The sequence below is a fragment of the Protopterus annectens genome, chromosome 13.part0, assembly GCF_019279795.1.
Source record: "Protopterus annectens isolate FY-2018-M chromosome 13.part0, PAN1.0, whole genome shotgun sequence".
Taxonomy (NCBI): domain Eukaryota; kingdom Metazoa; phylum Chordata; order Ceratodontiformes; family Protopteridae; genus Protopterus; species Protopterus annectens.
Genome location: NC_056747.1, coordinates 821994184 through 822014183, shown reverse-complemented (window position 1 = coordinate 822014183; position 20000 = coordinate 821994184). Strand labels below are relative to the sequence as shown.

At 36.9% G+C, this 20000-nt stretch overlaps 1 protein-coding gene across 3 annotated transcripts in view; it reads left to right on the top strand.

Moving 5' to 3' along the window:
• Positions 1-20000, top strand: part of TBX4 (T-box transcription factor 4) — a 448562-nt gene that overhangs the window by 381854 nt on the left and 46708 nt on the right. For all 3 annotated transcript variants that reach the window (XM_044054540.1, XM_044054542.1, XM_044054541.1), the window contains exons 6-7: positions 29-181; positions 14930-15018. In XM_044054540.1, the coding sequence (XP_043910475.1) occupies positions 29-181; positions 14930-15018 (242 nt within the window). The remainder of the gene's footprint in view (positions 1-28; positions 182-14929; positions 15019-20000) is intronic.

Sequence of the window (20000 nt, the reverse complement as noted above, 5' to 3'; positions counted from 1 at the left end):
ATTTAACAGAATAATTATGTCTTCACAGATTATTCTGAACTCCATGCATAAGTATCAGCCACGGCTCCATATTGTGAAAGCAGATGAAAACAATGCATTTGGTTCTAAGAATACAGCTTTTTGCACTCATGTTTTTCCAGAAACGGCTTTCATCTCTGTGACATCATATCAGAATCATAAGGTAAGTCTGCATGTTATGATCTGAGTTATCATTAATTACTTTGCATATTTTCTTATTTTACTTTACATATTTCCCTCTATACAATTCCAGCTCCACCTATGGAATTAGTTTACTTCTCCCACAGACTAACAACTAATCCTGGAATTGATCTCATTCTGGTGCTATGGCACTCAGATACACCATTGTCTTTTTTCTGCAACTAGTACCTTCCATATGTGGATGCAGCCACACATTATTTTGATCAGTTCTGAAATATCTAACAAAAGTACTGTGGGATAATTACTTCCCTTCTAGCCTGTTTCTAATTATGGTCAGCAGGCCACAGGACCATTTCCGAATGTTTCACTAAGAGGCTGTGTGTAAACATTGGGGGTCTAACTAGCAGGGAGTGTACCTCTCACTTCTATCATTTTCTTATGGTCTCCATTTGACTCCTTGAGGTCTTGGGATACTGAACATTACACATAAGGTGACACACATGGTAGTTATCTGGCAATCACTTGTCCAGACAGGTGCTTGGTGCTGCCAAATACACAGTTATGCCTCAGATGTGTCATCCTTTCCTTAGTAAAGAAATGTACTCTTACAAAGTCTAACATTATAACCCTTTGGGTCACACTGTGAGGGTCACCTGAGTACTATTAAATGTAGACTTCAATGCACTTACCAGTAACACTATCTTTGCAAGTGCAGCCCAGTTTAAGAAATACCGTGGTTGATTTCTGAAGAACGAGATAAATATTTTGAAGACAAACATGGCAGGCCCTTAATAATTATTTTTTTTGTAGCTGAAAATCCAGAGTTTGGTTGCTGTTATTCTTCAAAAATCATTGGCCCCTTTGAGTTCTTGTCTCATATTCCTATTTTAAAAGTATGGATATGCATGCTAATGTTGCAAATGACGCCAGTGTTATTTTTCAGTGCAACACCACCTTACTTTTCAGAAAATATTTTGGATAACAAAGTACTGTCCTTCATAACTTTACAAAAAGGAATTTTTACATAGAACAGTACAGCCCCAAGGATAACTATTTTTCAAAACATGCCTTCATAAGCAGGGAACAACTATTTGCAGAACAATGTATTGCTAACACTAAATAAATATTTAACTTGCATTTTACAAGCTCAGCATTACAGTAAATAGTAAGTAAGTACCCAGAAATGTAGTTCACAATTGTATTTACTTACTTTGTGAATACTAGACACCCCAGTCACAGATTCCTGTTCACAGTCATTCCAAACATACAATACACATGGGCAATACAGCTCGTAATACATGGCAGAAGTCTCCATTTAAGATCTGTAGCTCACAAAAACAGACTACATAATACTATAAAATATTCATATTTGGTTGCATTCAAAAAGATTGTATGTAGATAAGAATAAAAAAGTGTAACTCCAATAGTACTTCAGTTAAATATGTTTTTAGTAGTATAGATATTGACTGATAGATAGATAGATAGATAGATAGATAGATAGATAGATAGATAGATAGATAGATAAGTTGTTACAGATATGTATAAATACAGTAGTAGTTTTTATTTTGTTTATCACATTTGTTCTTACTGACATGAAAAATAGGTACAGAAGCTTTTGAAAAGCAAATAAATCCAGCCAAAAAATCTGCACATCTAATTATATGGCTATAGTATCATCCATAATGACTGTCCTGCATACAGAGAGACACAAAGTCATAAAATATCAGGATGCTCATCCTCCAGGCAAACACCTACTATCCTTTTCCCTAGCTCGCCTCTGGAACTCCCTGCCACCTCTTATTCATACTACTGACAACCACTCTACCTTTAAGACCCTGCTTCATTCCCATCTCAAAACCCTCTTGAATGTTCCTGCTCTCATCCCACGACTCACCTCTTTCTTCCCCATTTCTCACACTCCTTTACTTCCCTCTTCTCTCCATCATACTGAGCTTCTCCGACTACGACCGTCTTCACTTTTCTCATTTACTCCTACTCTTGCTCTTTTTTTTTTCTTATTGTCCCACCCTTCTTAGACTCAACAATTAACACTTCTTATCCCCCATCGTACTTTAACTCTGCTAAGATTTCATGTAAAACTGTAATGCCAACCCTGTGTTATTCACATTGTAACAAATTTAACAGGAATATGCACCAATGGAGTTTTCTTATTTTAATTGACCTATTTATGTGTGTGTGCATGTGTGTGTGTGTGTGTGTGTGTGTGTGTGTGTGTGTGTGTGTGTGTGTGTGTGTGTGTGTGTGTAATTTTACCTTTTACTTTTTTAACTGAATTTTCACTGCAATCGTAGATTGTTTATCATGTTATGTACCATCATTCTTCAATAGTATTACATAAATGTAAATGCATTGTCTTCATATTATATTGTTGTTCATGGAGCTTTTCTCCATGGGACTCCATTGAAAACGGGCTCTTCTTGGCCCAATGGACTATCCCAGTAAACAAACTGCAAAATAAAAATAAATAATAATAAAATTTGCAGGCAGAAACAAGAGCAATGGGGAAGAAGGATACTGAGACAGTTCCAATAGTAGTAGGAGCAACGGGTCTTATAAAAAAAGAGTCTACAGTCATATTTAGATATGTTACCAATACAAGTAACTCCGTATGAATTGCAGGAGTCATTACTGGGCACATTGGGGGTTCTGCAAAGAGCACTACTGGCTAACATCAAAAAGTGAAACAATACTAATTTCATGAACTTTAATCGCACTTTCACTTAGGAATGGGGTCCATTCTCATCACAACATTAGAAACCCAAAAGATTTGGAGAAACTAAAAAAGGGAGAAACCATATAAATAGAAAGGTGGTGGTATTGCTTTAATATTTCCCAACAGCTACCACTTTTCCCATACAACAAACCAATACCAAAATTCACTTCAGCAGAATTTATTATTACTTTCCTGAAATTAAGCAATTATAAACAAATATGTTTTACTGTACTTTATAACCCTTCTGGCAACAATGCAGCTATACTGGAAGATATCCTACATTAGATTTCCATAACAATTCCACAAGAAATAATACTACTAGGTGATGTGAATGTCAGTTGGTTGGACATAAACTCTAACTTCACTACATTTAGTGTGAACTTATTTGATTTCACACAACTAATTAATAGCCCCACACATCATAGCAAGACATCAAATTCATTATGAGACTGGGATCCTAGTATCAGACGTTAGCAATTACACCCCTCAAGTACAATGTCTGGCTGTCTCAGTGCTTTTCTCCTAATTTATACAACCAAACATCTCACACATCGACTTAAACAGCATGTTTGTAAAACAACCCACAATCTTTCCAAGTTTAACCCAGAAATGTTCATTACTGACCTATCATTTATGATCTGGAACTTCAGAAAAATCTTCTCCTTCGATGATGTTGTAAATTAATATAATTCAACTTCCCTGAATATCCTAAATAGCCTTGCACCTCCTATAAGGAAGAGACTAAAAACAAATAAATGTAATCTGGCTACCTAAAAAGAGTAGAATTCTAATTCAGAACAGAGGAAAAAATATGGAAAGAATGGCAAAAATGTAAAACACAATACCTTGAAACTTCAGAATGCTTTGCAGTCTTACTAAAAAGCAAATTAATGAAGACGAAAAACTATACTATAATAATCTTCGGACGTAAACACAACCCTAAAAAATTCTGGACAGCCATTAAAGAAATCTTGCATCCCAGTCATAAATTCAACCCTCACCCCTCTCTCAGTAATTGATCACTTGAAACTGCAATACAATTCAACTCTTATTTCATAGTTAGTGTAGCATCTCTTACAAAGGATTTTCCAATATCTTATCCTAACCTTGTCCATCAGTCACATATCACCACATCCACTATCACTTTCAAACCTGTGCCCACATGCTATATAAAACTAGGCTTAAACAAACTCAGACCATGCTGTACTTCAGCTGATGACCTTCCAAGTGAATACCTTAAAATAGCAGCTGATAGCATTGCCTACCCTATCTCAATCCTTATAAATAGGTCAGTCCAGGAATCCCATGTTCCCTTTCTCTCTGGAAAAAGTCACACATTATCCCTCTGCATAAAGGAGATAATTCAACAGACATTACTAGCATTAGACCTATAGCAAGCTTATCTCCCCTCTACAAAATATTTGAAAAATGTAATCAAAAACAATTGCTCAACTATTTCCTGCAGGAAGAACTCCTATCCCCCACACAACATGGCTTCTGTCCTTCCCATAGTACTAATACTGCTATTCTAACCTATACAGATGCTGTCAATAAAGCTAGGGATCCAAACAAGAAACACCAAGGCTATTTCACTATAGAGAAGATGTAGCAAGAACAGTTAAATGATTGGCTAAATGGAACATCAAGCATAACCAGGAGATACCTGTTTTTAATGAACTATATCATTGCCAGCTTTTGTTTAGGATTGGCAAGTTTTTTCCATAAACAGATCTGATAGGCTGTTCTATTACATTCTTGAATGGACGAAATTTTTGATTGTAAGCCTATCAATGCTGAGTTTTATTTGTTTTGTGATTGGTTGAATTTTTACTTTAAGTTAAATGATTAGCCAAATGGAATATCGAACATAACCAGGAGATACCTGACTTTAATGAATTATATCATTGGCAGGCATTAATTTTGGTTTTGTAAATTTATGTTGTCAATAATCTCTGGATGGTTATTATTTTTAATATGTTTTTCAGTCAGGAATGATTACTGAGAGTATTGGCGTTCTAGGTGATCGTGATCCTTAGTATTTGTAATATTATAGATGTTGATGTTCACTACTATGTTTGTTAAATAACTAAACATGGTTAATTTATTTTTTAGCAATTTGATATCGCCGCATATGTTAAAACATCAGACTATGAAATTGGCTGTTTTACTGTACTATTGTACTATTTGTAATATACCATTATCCGGGTTGGTTGGTTTCCTTCATTCAAAGATCTGATAGGCTGTCTTATATGCTTTTGCTTGGACAAAGCAATTGACTATAAGCCTATGATTGGTTAGATATAGTACCAAATGTAAAACAGAGATATTTGGTTGCATAACTACATTGTCGACAGCTATTAATGTTAGCCATATAATGTTTATGTTGATAATATTTACAGTTGCCAAATGGTTTATATTTGGTAAGAATGATTTTTTTTTTCAGGAACACTGCTGTTTCAGAAGATCATAGTTCTAATTAATTACAGCCTAATATATTTGGGTGCTTATCATTATGGTTTGTGACAGATTACTAATATATCAGACTGGATGCTTTTTGCATTCCTGTACGGATGAATCAATTGATTGCGTACCTAGTACTATCAAGATTCGATCTGTTTTGTGACTGATTAAATTTCTAATATTTAATGTGATAAAGTTTTGGCCACTATCAGCTCTTTTCCGTGATTGGTAGAATTCTTGATTCAAGATAGATAACTGGTTAGACTATGTTTATGTCCTTTATTTATATGTTTTTATATTGTTTTATTATGCAACAAGATATCGGAAGTGCTGTAATACATAATTTTAGAGAATTCTTTGTATTGAATTTACAAATGATCTGATTTATTTTATAGGCATATGAATGTTAGATGCAGCTCAGCAATTTATGAACTAAGATGTCCTAACTTTACGATCATTTGATTGAACACATAATTAATTTTACACGGTATGCTTGTCTAACAACTATTTATACAAAGGGATGAACTGTGCAACAAATTAGTAATCAAAAATTTATTAATAAATGTTTTAAAAAATTTTTTATAGTGAATATTCAGGTAGATAAGTTGTACAAATCCTAGCCTAACCAAAATGATTTTTAGTTTCTGATTGGTTAATTTTCACATACACAGCATATGATTGGCTATTACTATGATTGGTTTATTTTTTACTTTTTGGAATGTGATTGGAAGATGGTTTTAATTTAAATGATGTTTAGTCCCTTTGACATCTATGATCTGATGAAGGCTTAGTCCAAAAGCACTTATTTTATCATTTGTTACATGGAATAAACATTTTCCATATTGTTCATTAGTTATTGGACTATTCATGCTACATCTTCTCTGTGGTGAAATGGACTTGGTGTTTCTTGTTTGGATTTTACTTTACTTGGCTGTTTCATAGTCCAACATTGTGATTTATACATGGAATAAAGCTAGGGATAATGGCAGACTAGTCTCCTCCATATTTCTAGACTTGTCAAAAGCCTTTGCCATAGTTTGTCACAGCAAACTTCTGCTTCAAATGTCGCAGCCCACATTTCTATGGTTCAAAAGTTACCTATCCAATAGGTATCAGTCAATAAAATGGCACTCCACCCTCTCTTCATACCTCCCTGTCACCATTGGTGTACCACAAGGCTCTATCCTTGGTCCCCTCCTCTTTAACATTCTCAACAACACCCTCCACACACCCACACAACAGGCCTCCCTAATACTGTATGCAGATGACTCCACACTCATTTGCACATATGATAATGTGGCACACCTCAAAAAATGTACTCAGAAAGCTATAACAGCAACTGAAACCTGACTTTGCAACTCACAACTCATTCTCAACCCTAACAAAAAAAACCTGCTCCTTTTCCCCCCAAAATCCCTCTTTCATGAAGAAACAACATTTAAAGTCCTCACTCTCGATAATACAACCATTGAAGTAACTTCTTATAGCAAACAGAGCCCAAAACTTTCTCACCGACACTACCGACACTACTAAATCTACACTTGCCACTACTTATCTCCTCCCCGCACTTTTTTATAGTGCTCCCATCCTTACTAACCTTCAAGCATTAAAAAAATTAAAGCTTGAAATTAAAAATTTGCAGCAAATACCCCTTTCAGGACCCACCACTGTAAAGCACTAAAAAGCCTAAATTGGGTAGAGCTACCATATCAACTAAGATACACAGCTTCTTACCACCTATAAAATTACCCAAATCCATCTGCTTGTCCAGCACTAAATAACATTCTACACAACTATGTTCCTAGTCAGTCATTATGATTCAATGACCAAAAACTCCTATCTGTACACAAACCTGTCAAATCTGCAGGCATTGTCTGTACTCGTACCATGTTGCTAAGGCCTGGAACTCCTTATCTCAATCTATCATGTGAAAACACTCCCTCCCATCCTTCAAAACCATCTTGAAAGACTTCCTAGCCAAAAGCTGTCTCTATTCTTGCTCAACACCAGGATAAACTATATCCCTTAAAATGTCAACAAATACATATTTATACCTTACATCTCCTTACTCTCCCTTCTTCACTCACTCCTTACTTTATCAGTTTCTCTCTCCTGGCTTTCTCTCTAAATATACCATAAGCCTGCTTTTCTCTCACTTTGTTTTGTCTTATACTAACTTACCCTTAATTTCTCTATAAACTGGTGAAAATTTCTCTAACTATTAAATCATTGTCATATAACTTGTATCTATTCTTAACCAATGTCTTCATATTATGTCTAATTTGGTATAATTATTTAAACTGTGGTTATTTTTTTCTATTATTTTTAAAGACTATAAAATTATTGTTTTTAAAATGTATTGTAAAACTTTGGAGCTTTTCTCCTGGGCCTCCGTTAAAAATGGGCTCCTACCCAGTCAGACTTTACTGTTAATCAAATGTCAGTAAATAAGTAAATAAATAAATTAGCATAAAATCTGAATACTGAATAGCACATTATTCTTCCCACTTCCATAACAATTTTGGAATGTTACTCAGAAACAAATTTTTAAAAGTGATGCAAAAATATGCACATGTTTTCAAACACATCATACCTCTTAACCGTTCAACTTTCAAAATTTATATTCATGACAATAAGGTTGGGGAATGTGTAAATTTATCCTTTTGGCAGGGGCAACCTATAAAATTAGTTTCTTTGAGGTGTTAACAAATGCATACCTATATAGCTGCACCAGAAAAATGTATTTTACATTGTAAAACAATACACATGCCAGTTTGCTTAGTTTGCTATACATGTTATAACTATAGTTTAGTCAGCTGATTTAGTATAATGTTTGTATATTTTATTCATCTAAGGCATGGTTGTGGAACTTTCATTAAGCACATATTCATATTGCAGTTGAATAAATAAAAACAAAGAAAACACCTCAGCCTAGAATTGAACAGAGAGCTCTAGGCATTTCTAACTAAACGACAAAAAGCCTATCATTTTCCTGCCCATTTGGGACATTTTTATATGATACCACTCTTCCCCAGGGGAAAAAAAAACAAATTATCGTACTGACTTTAGTTTTATACGATACATAGATCCACTTATAGCAATATTCTAAGCATGTGTTGTCATCTGACCACAATATCACCAATTAACTTTTTCATTTCGTGCACAAAATACATTGCCTTTTTCTCTGCCATTTATACTTCCTGTTCATCATAACATTATTGAAACTTTGCAATGAAGAATTACACACACGTGATCATATATTCACTTGTATGACTGTGTATATAGTACATCTCAAGAATCACAGACAAAAAACCCAAACCAAGAACAGATTTTAAATATTGTTCTTATATACTCAGAATAAAAAGCTTTCCATTTGCAAGCATTTTCTGAAAGATGTGTAGTCTAAGTCTCACATGCCTGTCATTATTTAATGACTGCAATCCACAACAGTTTCAGAAATTCATACATTCTATAAGGAGCAGGCCAAAATACCTCTCAGTTTCTTTGCTGAAGACTAATGGACAAAGCCAAACATGTTTAAAGGTGAGAGACTCCAAAAAGAGAAACATTTAAATATTATTTTTATCTACTTGTTAACTGGGTAAACCCAGTAGCGTAGCTAAGGTGGGGAGAGATGGGCAACTGCCCTGGACACAAAGTGTTGGGAGGGGTGCAAACAGCTGATCCAGATCTCATTTTAATGCAATACCAGCTTTTAAAAGCCAATCTTGCATTTGCAGTCAAACTTGAGCGTTGTTGCACTCCAAGTGTGATACAGGCTGTAGCAACTGCTTGCTGCATTCTACCAAGCAGTTTGCTATAGTTTAAAAGTAAAAAAAAAGAAAATCTTTTCTTTTAATTAAAACTTGAGTGTTACACTGCTCAGTGCAGGCAGGGTATAAACTGTAGCAACTATTTGCTGCATTTGTAGCAAGCAGTTTGCTATAGTTTAATAAAGAACAGTTTTTGTTAACTAAAACATGGGTGCCGTAGTGCTCAGTGCAGGCAGAGTATAAATGTAGCAACTGTTTGCTACATTTGTAACAAGCAGGCTGCTACAGTTTAAAAGAAGAAATTACTTATTTATTTATTTTCATAAACTATGCAGGAGGATGGGCATGGCACAGAAATGGGACCTGGAGGGCTGAGGTGGGGGAGGATGTTTTGTGCATCGGGTCACCTGGTTGGTGTGTCAGTAGAAGGAATGGGTGTTTTTTTTTTTTTTATTTGCTCTCCAGTGGAAGAGCTGGGGGTGGTGGTGGTGAATCCAACTGTAATAGACAGATCTCCACAATGTAGTGATCAACTAATTACACTGAAGTGCTTTTTTTTTTCACTTGAACAAGTGAGAGGGTAGGGCATTGGTTCATGGTACTGGCACAGTCTGGTTAAGTGACTTGCTTAAATCAAACAGCAGATGTGAACAGAATCAATCTTCATACATTTAACTGCAGGAAGCAGTTCATTAACTGCTGAGACATTTAATCCTCAGTGCTGACAGGCTACTCTAATTAACTTAAAACATTAAAAGTTAAAAAGTTAGAAGAACAAATGTTGCATTGACATGCTTGGAGGGAGTATATGTTTTTGTTTCAGCTCCAGACATTGAGCAATAATACTTCGGGGTTCAGTTGAGTTGATTTTGCTATGTCAGTAGGTTTCTCAACTTGGTATTGCCTAAAAAAAGGCTCTACGGGGGAGGATAAAGTTTAGCCAGTTTTCAAAGGCCTAGAGGGATACATGTAGTCATCCTTGGCAAAGCAATGTAGCCTGTTAACCATGACTTTCCATGATGACAAATATTGGATCCCTTTAGAATGAGTTGCCTTCTGTAGCAATCAGGGTATCTTCTCTGTATGTTCACCCTTGCAAACCCAGACCGAGCTCCCTTCCTTCCCGTCATCCATCTACTGCCGAATACCTTTACTCTTAGTTAGGAATTGCACCAAAGTGACTACTGCCTGATGCAGCTGATAGTGACCCGTCAGTGACTCATTGAACTAAAAGCCTTATGAGATGTACTTTGGAATACATGTGAAACACAAACACATAAAATCTAGCCTGCCTTTGGTCCCCTTCAACTGTGATTATCTCCAGAAAACTGATCCTTTGTTGGCTCTAAAACGCAGACAATGACTGAGAGGAATTTGGCAGTCAGCAGTCAGTGAGAAGCAGCACAGCAGGTAATCGTATAAAAGCTGAATCTGGAGCACTGAAAGGTATGAAGGACCCCGTATACAATCTGTAGATGTTAATGAATTATATCAAAATCTACCTGACAAGGTCATGCTAGGTTTGCTCCTAAAAATGGAGATCTAAAATGTGGGTCCTCTTTCCTTACAAATTGGTACCACCAGCATGTTGGCCATTTAGTCTGGTTTATTTTTACTAAACAGTTGCAAAATTGTGGGTGATGAGGGGGATTCAGAAAACTGTGTGACGGAATAAATCCAGCCTGAAAATAGGAATATATTTCCAAAAATAAGAACATTATGTGACAGGTTGAATCAAGCCTGAAAACAGGTACGTGACTCCAAAACAGGCACATTTGAGAATTTTGCTTCTACCACTTTCCCTCACAGGTTATGTCTTGGGGGGCTCCATTAGCACTAAGGATATCTTCTCTCTAACTCCTTTAGGTCAAGGACTATAGTCTCAATAATTTTATCAAGTGAATCCACCTTCTTAAAAAAGTCCTGTGTTTAGGGTTCAGTAGTACCTGCAATAATGATTTCTACCTATGAGGTACCACACATCCTTTTTTTGGAAACTGTTCTTCTTTAGGTCCAACCCTGGTCAACTGTCACTCTTGGGGTATACAGGTTTAGCCATCCATCTTTCCTGGAGTATGACATTGTTTAACTGTCCTTCTTGGGATACTGTGCTGGTCATTATCCTTATCTGGGGTTAGCATTAGCTAGCCATCCTTCTTGGGGTACAATACTGGTCATCCATACTACTCTGGGCACAGTATTAGTCATCCATCCTTTCTGGGGTAGAGTACAGGTTATCCACCTTTCTGAGGCTATAGCACTGATCAACTATTGTTCTTACTGTATAACACTGATCATCCATTTCTGTATCAAAAATCCAGTGATCTTTCAGTGGACTCCATGCCTTCTAGAAGCTAGGCACTTTGAGTCTAGTCTTTGTCATCTGTGTGTGTCATCTCTCACATAGCAACATACATCAAGTGCTCCAATTCCAAAGGCAGGAAGTGGCAGCCATTTATTACTTCTATAGTTATATGGCAGCATATGCTGCCCACCAGTAAAGCTTCTGGTTAACTTTTCACATGGCTGAAGTACTTTACATAATATCTGAAATCAGGCTTCAGCAGGTCCAAATATACCAGCGTAGCTAGTGTTCTATTACTTAGTACATGAATCACATTTAATATGCGAAAGAGAAATTGTAATTCTTTTGCCATACAGTGCTTTTTATTACTTGTACTTACTGCTTTAACAGCTTCATTGAAGAAATTAACAATATCTCTGGTAACCCAGTTGTGGCTCAATGGCAGAGGACAGATGTGCAGTTCTTAATACTAATTTATTTTGTGAATAGTTTCAGCTGTTCTGAGCCAAGCTGCAGTCTGTTATCACTCTACATCTGTCCTGGCAGATATTTCCTTGTAACAGTTGCCCTTAACACTGAAATAATCTTTTCACAGTTTCCAAGTGCTCTTCATGTACATCGTTTGACAGTTGCACATAAACTGGCAGGAACAAGCAGGAAGTTTGGCAGTTAGCACTCAGATTAAATTAATGAGTTGCATCCTGTAGTCCAGGGTTTGAGTCCCTCAACCTCTATGTGACTTGTATGTGACTCTGAGCAAGTCATTTAACCAGACAGTACTTTTCAGCAACAGGGAAGTTGAAGTACGCTGCCATTTTTTTGTGTGCTTGTCAGTGTGATATTACACTGAGTAGTAAATAAGTGCATGTGACTGGAACTGTAGTGAATGCATCTGCTTAATTGGTTTGCAAACACTGCACAGATGCATCTAACAAATTATTTCATATCATCAATGTACATATTTTTTAATACTAAGCTGGATCCACAAACATAGACAACACTTAATACTGAAAACTCTAGGATTAAGAGTAAGTCTGAAACCACCAATTATTATGCCTGGGCTAACTAAATCAAATTTTATGGAAATCTGGTTGCACTTAGCTTCCATCTTAACATCTTGGATAAACAAGGAAAGAGTTTTGTTTACTCATAACAAGTCTTTCATTGCCCATACAGGAAATATTTATGCAGCATCAGTGTGCACATGTGGGGAAGTGAGGCACCTGTACTGCAGTACACAGGACTCATCTAGTGACCACTTTAGATGCTCCTGTGGGAACCAAGTTAGAAATTGTGCCCAGAAACTGCATGGTTTATGGAAATCTGTGGACCCTCAGTGTTTCATTGATCCTACTGTTTAACCAAAATGTCAGAGTTCCCGAGACATATCACATTGACCTCCCCAAACACAATTCATAGCCAACACTCCGCTAAAGTGAATAACCATGACTTGGTAGAGCTGTGGGCTCTGGAATATGCTAACATTTGAAAAACATCAATGCAAAAGAAGCATTAGGGGGAAATTGAAGGAAAAACATTTACCTGTTCACACCTGTGAGCTACACACCTGTATGATGCTGTATGTTATCCTGACATGTGTCTGTCTAGGACATTGTATTAGATGTGACACAGTAAGGCTAACATAGATGTGCTGGTTTTGATGTACACCAAATGTTACCAATACATACAGCACTGACACAATACAAAGGAACAAATACCTTGCTTTGTTTTTTTCAATTGGATGTATTTATATTTTTTTGCCTGAAAATGAATCTTGAAGCAGGTCTTTGATGAGCTAAGAACATTTTATTAACATGTTTCTTGGCCCTGTGGCAAGATGAAAGCACTAATGCACACTGAGGGTTTGCGTGTACTAATTTCATGACACAGAAGAGAAGGAACATTCTTTATTTCTGTGCCTCCATCTGAGTGAACATAACATGTGTCACATCCAGAACAATGTCTGAGAGAATGGGAAATACCAACAGTATAACAAAACATCTATGATACTTACCTAAGCACTTAGACTTCCTATTGTTAACCTTCTTTGGCATCTGTTAGTTGATAACTCTTCATGTAAATGCATGTAATGTTTTCTTCTAGTTAAGCTTGAGTTATTGGCTTTTGATATGTTGTCTACATTGTAATGCTATCTCTATTGTTTATCATATCTCTTCTCTGCAATGTTCTCCATACTATCGCTTTGTATTGCCTTGTATTGTTTGTAATGTAATGGTTTCGCAACTGTTTATTGTATCTTCTCACTGCAATGTTAGATTTTTTTTGTAAAGGTTTGCTTTTGTTTTACCCAGTGCTGAGCCTTAAATTAGTAAGCAGTGATTAGTGCTGTACCTTGGTTAACAATTTAAAAAAAATCAAAAACAGGAAGGAGGTGAAGTAAAAAACATGCTGAATAAAGAAGAATAAACGTGGAGTCTTGACAAATTCTGATATTGCAAGATGAAATTTATATATAGTGATAATATATTAAGGTCACCACAAGAGCAGAACTGGGCTGATTGCCTCCAATTTCAAGAAAACTTATCTGAAAATTAAGCGGGATGTATAAAATGGTCTCACATGTAGGATAACATCAGGATGGGCAGAGGAGTGAGCATGTGTCGAACAGTGTGAATTTGCATGCACGGATCTGTGAGTTTGTAAATGCACGTATGTGTGTGTGTGTGTGTGTGTGTGTGTGTGTGTGTGTGTGTGTGTGTGTGTGTGTGTGTGTGTGTGTGTGTGTGTGAGTGTGAGTGCAAATGCATGCACATATTCATGTGTGTATATCTCCATGTGGGTGCATGGGGTTTTTATGTACATGTGTGCATGTGTGTATCTGCTTGTGTCAGCAGGTGTGTGTGTGTGTGTGTGTGTGTGTGTGTGTGTGTGTGTGTGTGTGTGTGTGTGTGTGTGTGTGTGTATGTATGCACGTACATGTGTAGGGCTGCTAAGAACAGAATACTTAAATTTAAAAATGGAAATATAACATACCTACACATAAAAATGAGCATGTAAAGCTCGTTTTAAATAATTGTTTATCAAGGAATCTCTTTTTTTGTTAACACCAATTACTCCCATATTCAACCCTAATATTTATGAACTTCAATCAGTAAGAGGACAGCATTAGCAGTTTACCATTTTCCAACTAGCAATCTATTAATAAATCCATATAACTCCGCCCATATTTTAGATACTGCCTTTCAAACACTGCCACTAGGCATTAAAAGGTCCAATTGTCTAATTAATTTACTTTTTGTATCATATAAGATTTAAAAGTGGGAACCCCTCAAAGACCATTGTGTTTTATTAAGACATGGCTTGTGATTAAATAATGAAACACCAGACAGCCAGGAGTTAAACTTTGCATTAGGTGAGCACATTATTCTGTAGAAGTTATATTTAGCACCTAGTAAATGTTATTTTTATGTCCACTTTTTATATAATTGTTGTTTATCCTGCTATGCCAACATATGTTTTTCTGCCCCTAAAATGCAGATTACACAACTGAAAATCGAAAACAATCCATTTGCCAAAGGATTCAGAGGGAGCGATGACAGTGAGCTACGTGTGTCACGTCTACAAAGGTATACCTCACACTTGTTTGCACTAGTAATTCTCATTGAGGTTCTAAATTTTGTAATGCATCTCTAAATCTGTGCATGGTAGGGAGAGATCTGATTATAGCTTCACAACATTAAAGTTGCAAGTGAGATGTTGAAGTTTATTTTCCTTAAGAATGATGACAGACATTTTATTCTGAGAGAGTGCATGAGATAAAATGTGTCTGTTTTACAAACTGTTTCCTGAAATGTAAAAAACTCAAGTACTAATTTATAAAATCAGAAAGAAAATACTGTGGCATTTAATAAGCAGAAACAGACATAAACTGGATATGTTTTAAAGCTCATAAATAAATAAAAGGTGCCAGCTCCTACTTTTAACACACCTACATAATTCTGTTTACTCAAATCATGTGCGAGTTTTGCTTTGACTGTGCATCTTATGGTACATATATGACACAGACTACAGTTTGCAGCCCATACGTGTTCTAATTTAATGATATTCAGTAAGTATAAAAGCATAAAGCATAAAACAGCTCATGTACTTATTCTCTTTACACCAAAAAGTTAAGTTTGGTGTCCTTTGCATGATTTTGAAATGACAACCGAATAAAAAAAATGGCTGAGAAGTAAGTAATAATGTGCAAACCCCAAATTAACCAATAGTAAATTGCACAAGTCAGAGCGTTATTCTACCCATTGTTATACAGTGCATAGTACAGCGTATTGTTTACCCCACTTTAATACAGTACACAGCACAGAACACTATACATCCCACTTTGATAGAGTACATAGTACAGGACATTACGCACCCCACTTTAATACAGTACAAAGTATAGAGCATCATGCATCCCACTTTGATACAGTACCTAGTACAGAGCATTATTCATCCACTTTGATACAGTACCTAGTACACAGCATTATTCACCCACTTTGATACAGTACCTAGTACAGAGCATTATTCATCCACTTTGATACAGTACCTAGTACACAGCATTATTCACCCACTTTGATACAGTACCTAATACACAGCATTATTCACCCCACTTTGATACAGTACCTAGTACACAGCATTATTCACCCCACTTTGATACAGTACCTAGTACACAGCATTATTTACCCCACTTTGATAGAGTACCTAGTACACAATATTATTCACCCCACTTTGATACACTACCTAGTACACAGCATTATTCACCCCACTTTGATACCGTACCTTGTACACAGCATTATTCACCCCACTTTGATACAGTACACAGGTACAGGGCATTATTCATCCCACTTTGATACAGTACCTAGTACACAGCATTATTCACCCCACTTTGATACAGTACATAGTACACAGCATTATTCACCTCACTTTGATACAGTACACAGTACACAGCATTATTCACCCCACTTTGATGCAGTACCTAGTACACAGCATTATTCACCCCACTTTGATACAGTACACAGTACACAGCATTATTCACCCCACTTTGATGCAGTACCTAGTACACAGCATTATTCACCCCACCTTGATACAGTACACAGTACAGAGCATTATGCACCCCACTTTGATACAGTACACAGTACAGAGCATTATGCACCCCACTTTGATACAATGCACAGTGCAGATGATTATTCTCATGACTCTGATATTATCTATTGGCTGAAGGTTAATCAATCAACAGCAAGACTGTACCAGGGATCAAGTATTTGTGTGTCCTTTCTTGTATAACTCCATTTCTCCAGTCATTTTAAAACATAACATAAAAAATAAGTTATGATGTTATAGGGATTTATACAAATACGGATATTGGTGGCTGGAATAAAATGAGTTGACATACTTAGTAAATGACTGTATTGCTCAGTGCTATTGGGTCCTGAGTGCCACACAGTACACATGGTCCATTGGGCACTGAGTGACACACAGTACACATGGTCCATAGGGCACTGAGTGTCATACATTATACATGTTTCACCTGTTACTGAGTGACACACAGTACACATGGTCCATAGGGCACTGAGTGCCACACAGTATACATGTTTCACCTGTTACTGAGTGACACACAGTACACATGGTCCATAGGGCATATCGGCAGATGATGCTAGAGAATAGGCACAGTATGGCAGAGTTTGTTTCCTGAAAGGTTAGATTGTGGATGGCACTAGAAGGAGACTGCAGAGTTTGGTAAGAATACATTTAAAAGGTATGCCTAACAGTTGGAGATGTTACATTTATGACAGGGGCAGATAATGCAGAGTATTAGTGCCTGTTGTGTATGCCTGTTGGACATTACTGCATTATTTGCTGTCCTATAGAAATATCAGCCCTTTACCAGTTACATAAAGCATCCTGCTGTGCTTTCTTTGTATTATGCATGAGTAAATGTGTATATGTAGTTGTGTGGCAGAGTATGTGTGAGTGTGTATGCATGCATGTGTGCATATGTGCATATGTGTATGCATGCATGTCACTGTGTGTGTATGTGTGAGGGCTTATATGATTGTGCATGTGTGTCTGAGTGTATGCAAATGTATGTACATGTGAATGGATATGCGAGTGTGTATGTGTGTGTGTGTGTGTGTGTGTGTGTGTGTGTGTGTGTGTGTGTGTGTGTGTGTGTGTGTGTGTGTGTTTATCTCTCTGCCTCCATACATTTTCCTAGGTACATAGGTGTTTACTAGGCTAATGACCACAAGGACCTTTTTAAGACTAACCATGCATCCATAATCTCTGACAAGTTCTGGTACCCTTGATGAGTGTAAGCAGGGACTTGGGAGATGAACCATTTACAAGCAGGGACCTGGGAGATGAACCATTTACAGACTGCCTGTGCCCATTAGAGGCATAGGTGCCAAACAAAGGATGGATTTCCTGTTCTCCATCCAATTGTCCAAGTTACACTTGAATTTTGTTAGGGAGGAACTCTGCTTCATATGGATGGGGAGCCTGTTCGAGAGACGGGGTAGTCTCTGGGTTACATACTTGTCTATCCAGCAAGTCCTATTTATATCACAGGCAAGGTTTAAGTGCTTAGAATGGGTAATTCTGGTGCTGTTTGTTTTAGGGATATGCAGGAGGTCCATCAGAGTGGGTTCTGACAATGCCATTGTATGCCAGGCATTGATCTCCCCTCAACAGATTGTAGGAGACAGAATTCAGGGATAGGGCCTTGAGGCAGTCGGCATAGGACATGTTACTTATCCCCTGTATTCTTTTAATGAGGAACCTTTGTAGACATTCCACTTGTTGGATATGCCTGGTTAGGTACATAACAAAGGGGTATTGTACTCCCTGATAGGTCAGAAGAATGCCAGTGAAACAATGACTTCCTTGGACCGAGATGCCATACCTTTGCTTATAGGTTGTACAACATATAATGAGTTCCTCACTACAGTAAACTTGTGGTGGTCAATGGCTAGATTACTGTCTATGTGTGTCCCCAAGTCCCTGACTGCTGGGTCAACTCTTAGGGGTGTGTTATCAATAGGATAGTTACCAGGCATAGATGACTTCCCAAAGGATATTGTTATGCATTTCTTGTCTTTTAGTTTTAGTCCATGGCTCTGACACCAGTTATTTGTCTGTATCAGCCCTTCCTGGAAAACTTTTGAGTTGGTGTGAGATTCAATGATAGCTCCTAATTTGTAGTCATCTGCAAATTTAGTTAGCCAGAGGCCAATGACATTGGCCTTGTGTTCAGAGACATAAATGCCAAAAAGGAGCGGTGTGTATGGGTGTGTGTATGTGTGGGGGAGTGGGGGTGACCCCATGTGCATGTGTATGTGTGCTATACTATCCCCCTTGAGTAAATTCTTTTTAGAATGAGATTATCATCCAAACTGCATGACTATTAAGATGAAATACTCATGCCTCAGGATCATACCTCTTAACTGTACAGATTTTTGCAGAATGTCCAGATTTTTGTCTCATATTTTCGATCTGTTCCTCATAAAATTTGTAATTCCTGGCAAGTCACTGAGTATTAAAGTCACTATATAATGACCTATAAACACCTTTGAGTTTCAGACTTCATATCTTTCATTAAATGCACACTAATGCTAATCCTGTTATTCTAGCAACTTTCTAGGTTTATAAGAGCAATATTTAAAATCTGGCCTTATTTTTGGGCCTTTGTCCCCCAATTAATTTAGGCTTTGCCCAGATTTCCTGTACTAAGAAGTTGAGAGGTATGCTCAGGATGCATATTCCTGATCACCTGAATCTGCAACTATATTTTCCATTCATTCTATTTGTAAATGAGGCTGGTACCCCTCTATCATTCATCACCCAGACAGCTACAAAGGGGAAGAGGAAAAGTTGTAATCAGTGTTCCAGCTCCCCTGCTTACAAATAACATTAACGTAAAATATTATCCGCTAATGTGGTTGCAGTTATGTGTAATGTAAACTTCCTAAGTTGCACTAAGTATTTCAAAACAGATCTAATTAATATCTAATGGCAAGTTATTATGGGACTTAACTATATTATTATTTCAAAGTCGTATTTCGTTATACAGACATTTAATGCTAGACATGATTTTTTCAAGCCTAAACATTTTGATGCTGATAGCTAAAGGATGGCACTAGAAGTCAGATTCAATGTTTCACTTTGTCACCTCAGTGATTTGAGTTGAGTACTCTATTCTACTCGATGTTTAAAGAATTAACTATTTAGTTTTCACTTACTCTTTCCATGGAGAAAAAGATTTATGTTTCTGATAGATGATAGTAAGCTAGCATAAAGGATCTAAACTCAAGCATCAGAAGGTAATAAAAAGACCTCAAACTATACAGTGTTTGTCACACTTTATATCCCAAAGCAGTGTGATTCTAAATTCTGGGAACATATGCTGACAATTGCACTTCACATCAGTACCCACACATGACGCCCTGGATGGCTGGATAAAGCAACATTTCAGACGTTTAAGGAAAGGTCCCTTTGCTTTTTATGTATCACAGTGTATCACAGTGTATCACAGTGTATCACAGTATTATCTTCATTCAAGCAATCGCCACTG